Source organism: Sturnus vulgaris, chromosome 6 (genome assembly GCF_052056855.1).
Source record: "Sturnus vulgaris isolate bStuVul1 chromosome 6, bStuVul1.hap1, whole genome shotgun sequence".
NCBI lineage: Eukaryota > Metazoa > Chordata > Aves > Passeriformes > Sturnidae > Sturnus > Sturnus vulgaris.
The window spans coordinates 39,095,396-39,111,225 of NC_142248.1; the positions used below are offsets into that span (position 1 = coordinate 39,095,396).

Genomic DNA, 15,830 nt, shown 5'->3' on the forward strand with positions numbered 1-15,830 from the left:
AAAAGACAAGTAGGAACCTACAAATGAGTTTGGAGGTGACCTTATTATCAGGAGGTGCCAACTGTGTGTGCCTAGTGTAACATGAGGAGTATAATTAAAAAGAAATCTTGTTTAAACCTCTTTTTTCCTCCCCATGCTGGCATTTCATGTATCTGCTTAGAGTTCTGTATAATCCTTTCCATGTTACCAAGTTACACTAGAGACATCAGCGTCTCTCCCTGCAGTGTTTGCTATGTCCGTCATTTTTAAAGTAGCTGAACCAATTCCTTTTTCTTCCAAAAGCCAGCAGATAGCTATTGTCATAGGATGAGCAGTGTTATTCATGGCTTTGCATTAAAAAAAAAAAACCCTACCTCTTGTGTGGAATTGTATGTAGATTAAAATTTTTATAAAATTCATTTTGATATTGCACGTGCCTGATAGTGTAAAGGCCTTCTCAAAAACCAGCAGGTGAATGTCCATTAATGAAGAAGAAACCTCTCCCCCAGGTTCTGCTATGGAAAGAATGGCTTTCCATCAGAAGAGGGCACTCTGACACTGGTAGTTTGCCTGTCTGCCATGGATTAAAGGGACTGTTTTTCCCCCTGTATAATGATAACCCTGGTTTGCCTAATCTGTTCCTGTAAATGGTGTAATCCCTAAAGTAAAAGCGGCAACAAGAAATCAGACTATACGACTAATTTGCATATGTTAACATTCCTGTTTAAAGCCATTGCTAAGCTTTTCTTAATTAGGAGTCTTCTGGTTTAAAAACGCTGCATTAATATGTATACACAGAAGAATCTCTTTGACTGTTCCATAATCAGAATTACTGGCTCTAGTGCTTAGTGTCCGATTAACCCTTAATTGTATTTAAACTGGAAACAGGGTAAATTTAGGAGGAGTTGTGTGTGCAGTACCCTATAAGGCATTGTGCTGTTGTCTGCATCAGTGGAAGTAATGCCCTGTGTACCTCACCTGCTGGTACAGGTACAGGGCATTGCTTTAACAGTGTGAAAACTGTCTCTCCACCTCCAGGAGCACTACGAGAAGTACGATGGTTTTGTGATCCTGCACGGTACTGATACTATGGCATACACAGCTTCAGCCCTGTCCTTCATGTGTGAGAACCTGGGCAAAACTGTTGTTCTGACAGGATCTCAGGTAATGGAATTAATTTGAAGTTGAAGCAGGAATCCTCATTTTTGTTTTTTATATGCAGAACTTGACTGTTTCCTGATTATCACTGTACACCTTAGCACAGTGTAGGCCAGGTCCCTGGCCAGGGTGAATGGTCACAGTGCTCACAGAAATGAGTGAGAAATGATGGGCTCACCAGCTGAGGATCTGCCCCATAATTTTATAATTAATGACTTCACAACTCTGTACCAAATCAGACCAGGAGTTCATTATGGCTGGGGCCAGATGCTTCAGAGAAAAACATAAGAGCTTGTCATTGGCCATTGTGTATTAATCGGTTTATATGAGAAGCATTTTTCCAGCCTCAGGTGGCCACTGGTTGTCAGCTGTCTTCTTTTCTTTAAAAGCCCTGAAGCTTAGTATTTTTAACTTCATCAGTTATCTCAATTTACATTACTCATTGTTGCATTCTTTATAATTAAAAAAAATAAACTTAAAACATGAGATGCATTTTTTATTATTTCTGTTTCACAAAGGATCTAAGGTCTGTTTTCTTTCCTCTAAAGACTACATTTATTAATTTTTATTCCCTTAGCTGGAGATCAGCCCTTTGCATATTGTCTGAAGGGGAGGGGTTGTCTTACTAGAATAGCTTGCTTGAGTGTAAAATACTGCTCTAATCACAAAGGAAAGATGAAACATCACATTGTAAAATTCCCCTCCCCAATTCATAACTTCCCTTTCACATGTGGTCTATTTGAAGTCAAAATACAAAAGTCTAGGAAGGAGTAGGCTCCTACTTGCTGTCTTGACGTGGAGCAGCCTAGTCGTGATACATCAGCCAAGGTTTTACTTTCTTTTTGGTTTTATTGCTTGGAGAGCTATCTGACATATAATCCAGCAAGGGAGCATGTGATTTTCTTTTTAATAATTGCTGAAAGAAGCACTCTCTTTTAATAAAGAGGCAGTCTGAAAAGGCATGGAAATCATCACTCAGCAGACTAAATTTCTGTTTTTAATCTTGCCCTTTTCTGTCAGTAATAACCTGCTGGCTCAGTTTTACTATGCTATGAGGAAAGATAGTGCTAGAGAGCTGTTGTGAAGCCCATAGTGACAGTTCTGTATGTTCTGGGAGTGTTGCTTTTTTTCTCTATCATCACTTCTCCTATGCTCAGTCACTTTTAACTGTGCCTACTTGCTAGTTTTTATATTTTTCTTGAACCAGTGTTAATATTCTTAATCACATGAGAAAAATCTCTGTATTAGTTTTTAAGCACTTAAATTACAAAATTCTGTTAAGCAGAGAGAGAAGTCTTGCCATCTGTTGCAGTCTAAAATAGTTTGGGTGAAGAAGGAAAACTTTTTCTTTTATAAATCATTGTTGCATAAATTATTCATGTATTTGTATTGCATAAGTTGGACTCATTTCTTCTGCTATGTAGGCTTTACATAAGGGCCAGGGTGTAATTCCAGTCTCTGCTCTTCAGGTGCCCATTTATGAGCTGCAGAACGATGGCCGAGACAACCTTCTGGGGGCACTGCTGATGGCTGGGCAATTCGTGATTCCTGAGGTCTGTTTGCCTGGGAAGACCATCTAAGAAGCTGAATTTCTCCCTCTAGCCAGGACACAAATACAAAAATATCTGGTAGGCAGTAAGGAATTGCACTTAAGCAGGAAGATGAATGGATTCCAGCTGAGGTAACAGTGCTTGCATGGCAAAGCACGTGCTGTTCTCACATTGGTCATATTCCATTTGCCCAAACGCAGTCTAGAAAGACTCTCAAATCTGAAACGTGCACTGCAACAGACTTGAAACTAGAGGTACTCTTGTAAGTATGTGGGATCTGAAACACTTGTCTGTTCTTTAACTGAATGTTACTTTGAACTTCTCCAGTTGCAATAGAACTGTAGGAGTGTCTTCTAGCTCTGTTCCTGAAGACTGAAGTGTTGAGAGTGATTCACCTAATGAACATGGAGGTACCTCCATAGTCTCAGTACTCTGCTGTTTGTGCTGTGCAGCCCAAAACTCAGAGAGAAAATGGGTCAGGTTATACCTTGTTTTACTTCTGCCATGCTCCCAAAGCCAGTTCTTGTAAGGCAACAGCAACAGCTGACTGGCCAAGATCTTAATAACTGATAAAAGCTTTGAGGTATCTCTTTTCCTTCAAGTTGACAAACTTTAATAGACTTGAGAAGGAAGATAATTATTTATGCGTGGTAACTCTTGAAAGTTATCCTCATTTTCACCAGGTCTTCTTTTTATGTTTTGGACTCTGAATTTATGCATAACTCATGAATTTATTAAAAAGTTCACACTGTTTCTTTCCTCTGTCTCTGAAGTGGACTCAAGCAAACTTGGTGTCTCCTAGAGTAAGCCTCGTGAGAGGATTATGAAACTAGTTAGCTCTTAACTTCTTTTGTTCTTAAATTCTTAAACCAATGTGTGACAGATGTGCCAACACTTTTTGAAAGGGTTAGACTTGTAAACATCTACTAGCCTCTGAATTGCTTTAAAGATTTGGAAAACACGTTATAAAGGACGGACTACAGTATTTATCTACAGCATCTTTTAATTACTGGCTTATTCATAGACCTGTTTCTTTACTTGTCTTGCAGGTGTGCCTGTATTTTTATAATAAACTGTACAGGGGAAATAGGGTGACTAAGGTGGATGCTGGGAGTTTCAATGCCTTTTCCTCACCTAACCTGCCTCCACTTGCAAATGCTGAGGTTGATATTACAAGTAAGCAACATCATCTCTTAAGCCGTGTAATTTATGCCGCATGCAATAGAACTGTAGCTGAAAAAAACCTGTGCTTATGTAGTTGAAATGTCGTTTTTAAAGTCAAATATCTTTGAAAGTCCTGTCTGTAGCTCGACTTCACTTCATCTGCTCTGAATCTGTTTAAATATTAGCAAGGCTGAGACTTTGTGACTCAACTGCATTTATCTATTGAATATAGATGTGAGCTAGGCTGACTTTGACTAAAGATCCAGACTAACCAGAGGGAATGTTGCCCCTGTGTCAGGGAAAAACCTTGTTCCAAAGATAAAATGAGGGAGTTAGGACTGAAAGAACAAAGAGTTTCATCTCATTAATGACCATGCTGGGCTCCGAAATTGGGGAAAAAAGTCATTGCAGCTTCAACAGATTTTCTGTTGCATGTCATTGTGTAAGATTTTTTACTGGATATATAGGACCTGCCTGAACTGCAAACACACTGACAACAGCAGACCTAAAATATGTGAAGTCTTTTTTCCCTGAACTTACTCAGGCTCCCTGTAATTTTTCTGTGGCTGTTTCTTAAGAAGGGGAAAAACTACCTGAAGATTTCAGTACCCATTTGCAAAGTCATTAAATGACTGTTCTTGGATAAATGGCACCCTTGCTTTGGAGAGGAGAGAAGAGATACTCATTTGGAATCTAGCCAAATGAGGACCGGCCAGAAGACATACTAAAGGACAGTTTTAAAAACCATGCGAGCTGCTTTTGTATAGACTAGGTACTAAAAAGGAGTAGGACTTGGTGACAGTCTCCATTATTAGAAAAAAAAATGGGAACAGTTCCTGAATTCTTCAGCTAAGTGCCATTAGTGGCTGCAGGAGACCTAGCCCTGTGCCATGCAATGTGCCATTCTGAATGGATACTACTGCTAGAGAAAGGCACTCTGCAATCTGGAACAATAAACTCCTCTCTTCCACCTAATGAGTGGGAGTCACTTAACAAAGTTCCAGGATCAAAGTGCTATGTTTGCAGTAGCCAGATGCAAACTGAGGAAGACTGTGAAATACTGTAGTTGTCTGTAAGACATCTCTCAGTTAGAGAGTCTGCCACTTGTGCTGTGTCAAATAGGTTGTCTCTGACAATGCTGACAGTTGATTGTTGTAGTAAATCGGGGAGAATCTTTTTTCTTGGGATTTTATGAACTGCATCAAACAGGGTATGAATAAATTCCGTTTACTGACTGATCAATAAGGAAATCAAGCTGCATGCTATTCCTCTCTTAGATTTGAATGAACTGTTTTGTGATTCCTTGTCTGGAGTAGAAAAATGAGAATGTTATTAAGCACTTCCTATGGCCCATGTTGGGACCCATTATCTTTTCAGTAAATGCCTCATTGGGATCAGTGGGGATCTCTGATTTAAAAACTGATGGTATGATAGGCTCTATTTTTATTTGCTTCAGTTGATTACCCAGTTAGGATAGCATCATTTATCCAAGATGACGGTGTGACTATTGAAGGATTGTTTCATTTTGAAAGAACATAGTTTATAGTAAGGGCAGTCTACTGGTGCTGCTTTATTTTGTCCAAAGTAATTGAAACATCTCTGTCTCTCTTGAGTTTGCTTGAACAGTCCACGTATGAAGCTTTCACGGAGACAAGGAAACACTTGTCTTTTCAAAACAAACCAAACAAATCTAGCATCTTTTCACTTTTTTCTTTTTCCGAATGACTTTATATAATATGTCTTAATCCTCCTGTACACAGGGCTGACTCTGGCTGATTCAGCATTATGGAGAGCAGCCCGAGGATGCCAGGAGGAGTAGGCCATTGCAGAAACTCTTCCTCAGGCCCCCTGGTTCTAACAAAGCTGGGAATGAAAATTCCAAGGAAGCAGAAGGGGAGAGGTGGCAAGATGAAGTAAGTGGGGAGTGTAGTGGATTGGTGCACAGGAATGAGAAGACATGCTGTTCATGGCTCAGCAGAGCATATAAAGGCAACAGTCTACTTCAGAGCTAGAGAGGAGAGAGAGAAGCTTAATCCTCTTCCCCCCCTTACCCTTCCAACTCTCTTCTTCATTTATGATATCCATTTTTTATCCTGTTCCCTTTTCAGATGAGGCTCCCAGGGGATTTCTAATCCCGTAACTGGCTGTGTTCTCAGCCAGATCCTTAGCTGTATTAGGAATGCCTAGGAGTTGTGTTGACCAGTTCTAGATGAGCAGATTTATCAACTTTCCTAGGCCTTTCAACTTAGCATGAGAAACTCCTGTAAGAAATGAAAAATTCTGGCCCACTCCTGAGCTGAGTAAGAAACGCAGTGCTGATGGGAAATACTTTTTGCAGCAGAATCAGAAATCTCTGTATTAATGAACAGTACAGAAATAATAAGAAATATTTCTAAAATCTCAGAGCTTATCAGATAAAATACATTACCTGAAAATAGGACAGACAAGGAAGACTATTTCTATTGAAATCTTTAAAGATTCTCAGTATATTTTGTAATTGATTGCTTTATTCCTGATTGTTCTAATGAATGACACATGAAACTTGCTTTGTTACTATGGCTGGAATTTCTTCATCACACATGCATGTAACTTCTGGGAGTGGTGCACATGTACAGGACCATACGATGAGAGACAACCTGTGCAGGGGACAGAGCCTGTGTGGCTGTGCGTCCAGATGTGGTGCAGCAGCAGACAGTTAAGGGCCCTTTTGAGTTCATCTACCCACAGATCTCATTAGAGAGAAGGTATTAGTCACTGGCCAAGTGTGCATCTTGGTTGGTTATTTGTATAGAAAGCCCAGGTCATTTATGCATGCAGGCATATACCAGCTCTCTTCACTGGAGTGCTTTTGGTCCCCATCCCTGCTCCCTTCTAAGCAGGCATCTTGGTTGTTGACTGCAATACCAGTCGGTTGAAATATTCATTCCCAAAGATGTATATTGATTGTTTTATAACAAAATGCCAAGAAAGGAGGTCTGTGCTCGTTTGCCTCCTGCAGGAGTTCACAGCCATAGGTTGGCCTGTGCTCCCCACCCCCTGGCTGCTGCTGCGAATCGCAATGAACGCTGGGGCAGTTTATATAATGGTAAGGCTTGCCCATAGCCCTGCAGAGAAGGATGAGAAGAGAGCACTGCTGTTTGTCTGCAGCTCTGCAATCAAGAAAAGCCGTATTTCTTGTTTGATTTCATAACTCGGAATTCAGTCACCACTCCTAAGGGAGGTGTCGCTCTGAGTTGCTGCTCTCCTGTTATAAGCTGAAACCTGTACTGTGACATAGGCTCTGCTTAACAACAGGGGGATTTGCTGCTTTCTGATCTGTGTAGAATTACTTTTATTTTAAGTCAGGTTGTATTTGTTTTGCACTAACCCAATCACCATATTTTGTGTATGTGTGTGAATAAAGCTGCATAAGTTAAGGATATAATTTTTTGGCAGTAATTTTACAGGCTATAGTGTTTGGTATGGAGGGAAAGATTGGAAATATCAGACTATTGTTTATGTGATGGTTTGGTTTTGGAAAGTAAACAGAAGGCCTTAATATTTTGAATGCAGTCTCCTTGAATAGAGCAATCTATCCTAAGCCATTATGAGTACAGTATGTAAATAGCCATTCCTTCTTTATTTTATGTACACTGCTTTAGAAACGTTCTTTCTGCTGTGCCATACCAGTAACTAACTTGTGTTTGTTCCTCACTTTTGCATCCACATTTACATGATGCATTGTGCTGTATCAGTTAAACTCTTCACAAGCACATGCCACCCAAGTCAGAGCAGGTTACTGTTTTCCACGCTGTGCCAAAACCGAGTATCCCTAATGAATGACTCCAGGAGATGCAGCTTTTTATACTTCACTTACTTGTATATAAATTTCTTACTTAAGAACTGTTAGTTTTTCTTATGTTTTTGGGTTTTTTAACAAAAAAAGAAGATTGCTGTGTGGTATGACACAGCAAGACAGCTGGTTTATTCAGTACAATGAAGATGCTTGAACTTACCTATGTGACATAAATACTGTTCCTTTTTGGGGATTTAAACTTTGAGATGGAGGATGCAAAGGATGTGTTCTAATTTCGTTTTTCTCCTGCGTGGTGTCCTGCCTCACTTAGAACAGTTCTGAGTAGATCTGAGATGAAGTCAGTTTTCTATGTATATTTGTTTGACTTTGGCTCTTGCATCATATTTGCCTTTTGTTCTGCCTTTTAGACTTGTTTGGCAAATGGAAAACTGACATCTCTGGAGTCTGCAGCACCAAATATGTTATGTAGGCTGACGAGGTTCATGACCAAGCGAATGTTAACTCAGGGGCAGGGCAATCTTTATCTCCTTTTTAATATAATTTGGAATTACATCACTATACTATGTCTGCATGCATTAAATTTATCTTGGAGATGTTATTTGGTAGAGCATGCTCCAAGAGTACAGGTATAGGCCTGGTGTAGGTCTGACTTCTAAACCTGTCCTCTGATCTCTTTCCTTGGTCTTCTGCTTTTGGCAATGTCTTAGTGCTCTATGCCAAGGCAGGTTTCCTCAGTTCATTCTTCAAGTTGGTTACAGGCATCAGGGATGCTCACAGTTGCCAAACGTAGTAGAATGCATTTGTGAAGTTTTGGCAGGGACTCCTACCTTATGGAGGATAAAAGAAAAACAAGCTGTGATAAAATTTTATTGCCATGCCTTCTTATAGAGGAGGCTGCTTTTAAAGAATTAACCTATTTTTTAGAAGGCTTAGAAGAATGGATTTGTTGCTAAACAGTGCTGCTTCTTAAAGCACAGCGTTCATGTTGAATGTGGTTAGCCAGGCCATATTCATGCAGAACAAATGCACAGGCTCTGCACTTCCCTGGGTTCCTCCTCCTAAATGCCTCTGGAAAGCTTTTGGAGGCCTTTGAGAGCTACTTGGATAACTACTAAGTCCAGCCAGGCAGTTTCAGAATCAGGCAGGACAGCTTATAAGGAAGGAAGGAAGAAGGAAAGAAAGAACAAAAGAAAGAGAAGAAAGAAGGAAAGAAAGAACAAAAGAAAGAGAAGAAAGAAAGAAAGAAAGAACAAAAGAAAGAAAAGAAAGAAAGAACAAAGAATGAAAAGAAAGAAAGAGGGAGGGAGGGTCTATATTTCTATTCTCCCACTCCCAGGGCAGTAGGAATCCATGTGCTGAACTGTGACAGAATACAGGATAGACAAAAAATGCCAAGCCAACTGCTTGTGACCTGGTTAATGGTGTGTGGCAGTTTTTAGAAAGAGCAGAGGCTCTAGTTGCTGACAGGGAAGGACAGTTCATAGAGTCTTATAGGAGAATGCTATTTTCTGTCCTGACTTAATGGATTGTGTAGTTTTTAGTATATCTGGTAATGTGACAATACAGCAGGCTTCAATGGAGGCTTTTAAATTTGTTCTTGATTTTTTTTTTTGGAAGTGGCTGTCTGCTGATTGCAAGAAATTGCAACAGTAATTGGTGTGAGTAACTCTCTGCATGGCTGAGAGCAAGTCGGTATTATGCACACAGATCTTTTATCTGTCTTGCTGCTTGGGAGTTTCTCCAAAATCTCAAAAACTTAACTCATGAAGGGGAAGCAGGCAGCTTTACAGCATGGTCTATTTTCATGGAGGCACGACGCTCTGAGCTATTGGCTGCTGTTTGTTAAACCTCTTCCACTGCCTTGTAGGAGCCGTCAATGTTACCAATGCTGCACTACTACACTGAAGTAGTAAAATTTTGAAATCAATAATGCATGACTTGGCTTCTAATAATGCAACACAAACAAACTATTAGTTAAACAGCTGGCTTCTGGCTCTAAATGTATAATCGGAGTTAATTGAATCCTTGCTATTTTATTTAATCGTTAATAACTACCTAATAAACTCTGGAGGTGATTAGCGGCAACAGTAACTGCATTTGTCATCTCTTACGTCTGAGAAGATCAAAGTCTATTTTCCTAACATGAATCCAGGCTTGTGTCAGGCCAGCTGCATAACAGTGAAGTTCAGGTCAGTGTATGACAAGTAAATATCTCACCTATGCCAGACCAGCTGCTAATTCTTCTGTCTTAAATGTGCCTTCATTTCCTCTTTAAAAAGTTCATTGTCTTTCATGAATCCCCTGCATAAGAACAATCTTAAAAGCAGAGTTGTAAGCATGAAGTATTACAAGTGTACTCAATACCATGTCCTAATATTAAATTTAAAAGGCCATTTCTCTTAATAGTAAACTGGGAAACAGTTTGGAGAGCCAATACCACAAAGAAATTTCGAGTTCACACCAACATGAACAGGAATGTTGGACTTCTGAGGATCTTCCCAGGAATCACCGCTGCTGCTGTAAGTGTCACCACTTCATTTTGGAAATGGGTGAAGTGAAGCTCAAATACTTGTAGGAAAGCTGCATTGTTTGGAGCACTGGTTGGGGTTTGAAGGGAAGTGAAAGGATGTGTCTTCTTCTGATAAGCATTTTTAAAAAAATATTGGGGCATTCAAAGACTATTTTCATATGTCATAAATGATAAAAGCTTTTCAAATATCTTTTGTATAAACTGTGTGGGCTCTGGAACTTACAATTAATTTCTTATCGGGATTCATAAATAGGTCAAGTGTGGTTTTCTAGACAGATGCAAGCTACAGTGACTAGGGAAATATTATTCTTGTGCATATTGAGGCATATTAATAGATATCTTGTCAAAGAATAGACAATATGGTGGGTGGAGTGTGATTATTTCTACAACTCATGTTTCTTTTTCAAGGTTCATTTTGTCTCACACTGATGGTTCACATGACCCTCAGCATTCATACAGAGCTAAAAATTAAAAGTGGGATTTTGGTGCTGAAAATGAGAAGTGGGATTTTTTTGTCTTTCGAAATTATTTTGCAGACTGTGATTTTAAATAAATTAGACTTTAAGTTTTTGTCTAATATCAGTTCCATTAAATTGACAGGTCTTTTGTGGCTCTTACCTATTAAAATTGAATCCAGTCGTTTAAGCAGCACACCCCAATTATATCACTATTCTTTTTAGGTGAATATGAACAGATGGAAAGACAGAGGGGTGGTGTATTTGCAATAAAACTCCAACTGCATAGTTAGCCTCATGGGGGTTTACAGTCTATTGCATTTAGCATATGTGATCAGCAAGGAAACATCTAGGTTGTTGAAAATACATCTTTCTAGGAAGAGAACTTTTCTAGGCATTCTGTTATGACATTCTCTTACAGTGAGGCACAATATCTATTTCAATATCAACTGGCCCAGAATATATACGTGTCTCTGAGTTAAATCAATTTGGTTTGGGATTAAAACCTTCATACTTCATTAGAATGTTCTTTCCTGAAAGGTGAAACACTCTGTCTCTTAGGCAGACATTGGTTAACAAAACTCTGCTAAAGCAAAAAAATCTGGGCAGGGGTGTGGAGTTCTAATCTCAGTTAATAATTCAACATTTATTTCATAGGTGTAACTGTACCTTTTTGTTGCACCAAACAGTGGTGCAACAGTACAGCCTGTTAATGGCACTTTAACAACAGCATCCTTTTTCACATCAGCTAATGACTGTACATAACAGTTTACTGTTTTAAAATCTAACCCTCTAGAAATTTTAAAGGAAGGCAGAGAGGGAAAGTCTCATTTTTTTAAAGCTCATTCTACAGTCTCACTTATTGCAAAAGGGAAGCACAGAAGGATGTAAGAAGACTGTAAGGCATGAGAGCCTGGATGGAAGACTATAGCAGGAATAGACCACTTTTAAAAATGCTGTACCATACGTGAAAATTTTAAGGATGACTTAACACACCTTTTGTCTCTGTTCCCTGTCTTGTCTTTAACCAGGTAAAAGCGTTTCTTCAGCCTCCAATTGAGGGCATAGTACTCGAAACTTATGGAAGTGGCAATGCCCCAGACAAGAGAGAAGATTTACTGGAAGAACTGAGGAAAGCAGCTGAACGCAAAGTGGTGATTCTGAACTGCACCCAGTGCTTACGTGGGGCTGTTAAAACAGTCTATGCAACAGGACAGGTGAGGAGTGTGCAACCACTTCATTCCCCACTGCTGTATAAAAGAAACATCCTACTGATACAACTTGCTTTAAACTTCCAGTAGTCCCAGCATACAAAACCAGGTTTATTAACTGTAAAGTTGTTGTTCATAAAATAACTACATCTGAAAAATCTTAAGCTGGAAGCATTTCAACATATATCTACAAACAAGATCCTGTTACTCCTGGTCTGAATGGTCAAAACAGGCAACACAAATCCCAAATTAGTGATTGCTCACTCTTGTCATGTGCAGTACTCCAGGACACTTTGCATTAGATCTGTAGAATCTCTCTCAGAGGAATTACACTGATCTAAAAGCTAGCTTAAGGGTCAGATGATCAAATAAAGTAGTATTTGATAGGATAACAGTTGCTTAGCTACAGTGTAGGAGCAAGAAGAAAGCCTGTAGATGCAAGCAATATTCCAAATCCCAGTTCTTTATTTGACTGGAAGTACAACTGAATTCAGGGCGAGATTGGAGAACAGTATCTAAGGAATTGTCTGTATTAAAGAATGGAAATCAGTTTAGTTTAAACCATGAGGGTTGGCTTAAAGCAGGCTTTGTGTACGTGCTGTTAGTATTCAGGGCATTTTGTAGTGTGTTTCTCAACTGTTTACCAAAACACAACATCACTGGGACTACTAAAAGCACAAAGCCATATTAGAATATGTGCTGCATGTATTAGTTTGAGAGAAGCTGGTTTAACTGGCCTTTAGAAAAGGACCAGACACTACATAGCCAAGCAGCACTACCAGAGGGTGACTCATCCTCTTGGACACCTGGTTTTGTTGGGAGCATTCACTCATGTAGAAGAGCCAGCCTCTTCTTTGACTGCATGGCAAACCTAAATACTCCAGTCTGGTGCTGAAACCTGCCTCTTTTAGTTTTGGTTTTGACACAGCTTTTGATAATATTTGCACAAAATCTGCTTTGAGGAAAAAGAAAAGGAGATTGTAAGATTTTCTTTATACCTCCTTAGTATCCAAACTTGGTATTTTCTGATATGGTCAATTATTTGGATATTGGTAAAACTTTTGCATAACTTAATGGAGATGTTTTGAGAATTAGTGACTTTTGCAAAGATCCCATGCTTTGTAGCAAATACTGTAGAAATAGGCAGAATGTATGGAACAGCTCAGTTGAAAGGGAAGCAGCAGTTAAGTCAATAAAAGACACCAAAATTATATTTGAAAAACAACATGAAAATGAACCCCAGATTGTATGTGATCTTCTGTTTGAAATGAACTGCTAAATGAAAAGAAGAAGAAAATCCCTCTCGTATGCTCTGGTTAAAAGATTCTCCAAGTAGACATCTAAAATGGCTTTTTGCACTCTGATCCAGACTGTTGATATACTGAATTGAAAGATTTTGCTCAGGTCTTACTGAACCACTTTAAGACTGTGTGGAAATGTGTTCTCTTCTGGCTTCCATTTTTTTATATGGAGTTTGTACTATGTTGCTTCAGCATCAGTTGTTGGAGGTTGCCCTGTTTTCTTGGCATCCTTTGAGGAGAACACTGACCAAGACAAGTCCTACAAAATTACTTCACACTTGTTCTTTCACTGCCTTCTCTTTTTCCTGAGGAGCTGCTCAGTGGAGGAAGTATCATGAGTGAATGCTGTAAAGTTGCTGTAATGTTAATTTTACTTTGATTTTTCTTTAAATGAAATATTTCAAAGATCTTTTCACATGGCTAGGCCAGTCTTTACTCATTCGAGCTAGTCAGGTAGGTCAGCTGAGTCCCTGGCTTCCCTTGAAGTGTTTGTTTTAATTAACTGAATGTCTGGCCTCTGATCCATCCACACCGTAGAAACTTATAATTGAGAGGACTTTAGGTATAGGAAGGAAGCTGGGAAATCCCTTCCTCCTCCTCTTTCACTGACCCAAGCCCTAACTGTTCTTTGCTTAGCTTTGCAGTACAGGAAGTATTTCTCACCTTCTCTATATATGGTTTCCCATGGGACTTTAAAAAATGTTACTCTGGGTCTCCCAGAGGTTGTTAATGAGCTAATTAAGGCTCTGTATCTTGCTGAAAATATTTGTTAAGCCACAACAAGATTTTAAGATGAAGCTTGTATACAAGATAACTAAAAGTAAAATGTAGTGCAAAGAACCTAGTTCAGGATGATTTACTGTGAGACATCACATTATGGCAAAAAAGGCAATCTGTGATTTGCCCAGGTACAGTTTAATGACAAGAGATCTGAAATCTTTGTCTTTGCTGTCTTGTACACTTAAAACGCTTGCTGATCATAGCAAAGATCCTCCTTCTTTTTGCTTTTGTTCAGACATTTCATTTTTTTAACTACCAGAAAGATAAGTTTAAAAGGTCATCTTTTTCAGTTGTTCTTGTCAGAACTGTGCAAATTACGTATTTTAGCTGTATCTTCTAAATCATACACTGCTAGTGCAGCCTGCAAGGATCTGAAAGCACTCCCGCTGTGAGCACGCTGTAGTGCTGGAATTCATCCAAAGCAATGCCCCATAAAAGAATGGTAAATATGTCTGTGTGAGAACAGCCTACTTGGCAGTGTTCAAAATGCCACTGGGTTAAAACAGAGTAACTCCAGCTTTTCAATAAAGGGAATCTGACAACTCTGCAGATAGCTGATATGGACCTGTAACCTTTCCCTTTTAGCATAGTAAGCGACCGTGGCAAGCATTTGGTGGAATTCTTCAGTGTTATTGCAGGAAAAGGAATTTAAAGTAAAAGTCAACTTACTCAGATTGCTCTAGTATTTGCTTGGTATTTGATAACTAAAAGTACAAAAATTACAGTAGGAGGAGCAAGAGAGTGGAGGCTTGGCTGCACACTGCATTCTGTGCAGCTACTCCTCTTCTGTATGTGCAGGTATTTCTGAATGCTGTGCTAATTAGAATCATTATTCCTCTTTATTCAGACTCTCGCTGATGCTGGAGTAATTCCTGGAGGTGATATGACACCAGAGGCAGCCCTAACTAAACTGTCATACACGCTCAGCAAGAGAAACCTTAGCTGGGAGGAGAAGAGGCAGGTAAATATTTCAGTGTGACCTTGAAAGACTTTAAGTTTTGCATCTACTGTGCTAACTTCTGCTTAGCTTCATTCCTTGAGCTTTTCTCTTGCATTTAAAAGCTGTTGGTTCCAGAACTGTAATGTGAACAGCCCATGTTTTTTTCTTATGGAAAATACTATTAAGCAAACAAATGTATGAAGATAGGGAGAGAAAAGAATTCTCTGCGTAAGTCAGGTGAAGACCACGACTAAGCCATACAAATGCCATCTTTAAATGGTAGTAGTCTAGCTTGGACACTTCTGTACTGAAAACTCTATGTGGAAATTCTTATAGGAGACAGAATCCCAACCCTACTGAAGTCAGCAAAGATCTTGTCACTGATCTTAGTGTGGTGAAGATTTAATCCCAGACTCATTCACACAAAGCTTATTCTGAAAATAAATATTGCCTACAGCCTCTTCCTTTACAGCATTATTCATAACAGTATTAGATTTTCTTTCTCTAAAAGGAGATACACTTTATAATACATAAAAAGTAGAGGATTATTCTAGAACCAGTTGTAACCCTTCTTAAAATCGGAGTCCCTTTAACAATGTTCTTGCTGTTCATTGGTTGTTTAATCAAGGCTTTTTTTTCCTGCAGGTTACATAACTGTTTAATCATGTTCCTTTTATACAAGGAACATATAGCTATGAATTAGATAAGGCAGCAGCAGTCTGCAGGAATGCATGAATTTCTGTGTTTGTATGCAGTGAAATCTTAATCCTGACACTTTGTGAGATGACATCATGATGAGTCACTCTCCAGACTTAACACTGTAGGCACATGTGTATCTCAGGATGGTGCTTTATATTACCATAACAAACCAAATCATTCTTTTATTCTCCACATCTTCCAACCAGCAGCAGCTCTTGAGACAAACATATTTGTATACCTGTGATGCTAAGTGTAGCGGCTGGAAGT

At 39.2% G+C, this 15,830-nt stretch overlaps 1 protein-coding gene across 1 annotated transcript in view; it reads left to right on the forward strand.

The window, feature by feature from the left end:
- Positions 1-15,830, forward strand: part of ASPG (asparaginase) — a 44,271-nt gene that overhangs the window by 9,592 nt on the left and 18,849 nt on the right. The window contains exons 4-9 of the mRNA XM_014871877.2: positions 1,018-1,143; positions 2,607-2,690; positions 3,737-3,863; positions 10,054-10,166; positions 11,664-11,849; positions 14,772-14,885. Coding sequence (XP_014727363.2) covers positions 1,018-1,143; positions 2,607-2,690; positions 3,737-3,863; positions 10,054-10,166; positions 11,664-11,849; positions 14,772-14,885 — 750 coding nt within the window. The remainder of the gene's footprint in view (positions 1-1,017; positions 1,144-2,606; positions 2,691-3,736; positions 3,864-10,053; positions 10,167-11,663; positions 11,850-14,771; positions 14,886-15,830) is intronic.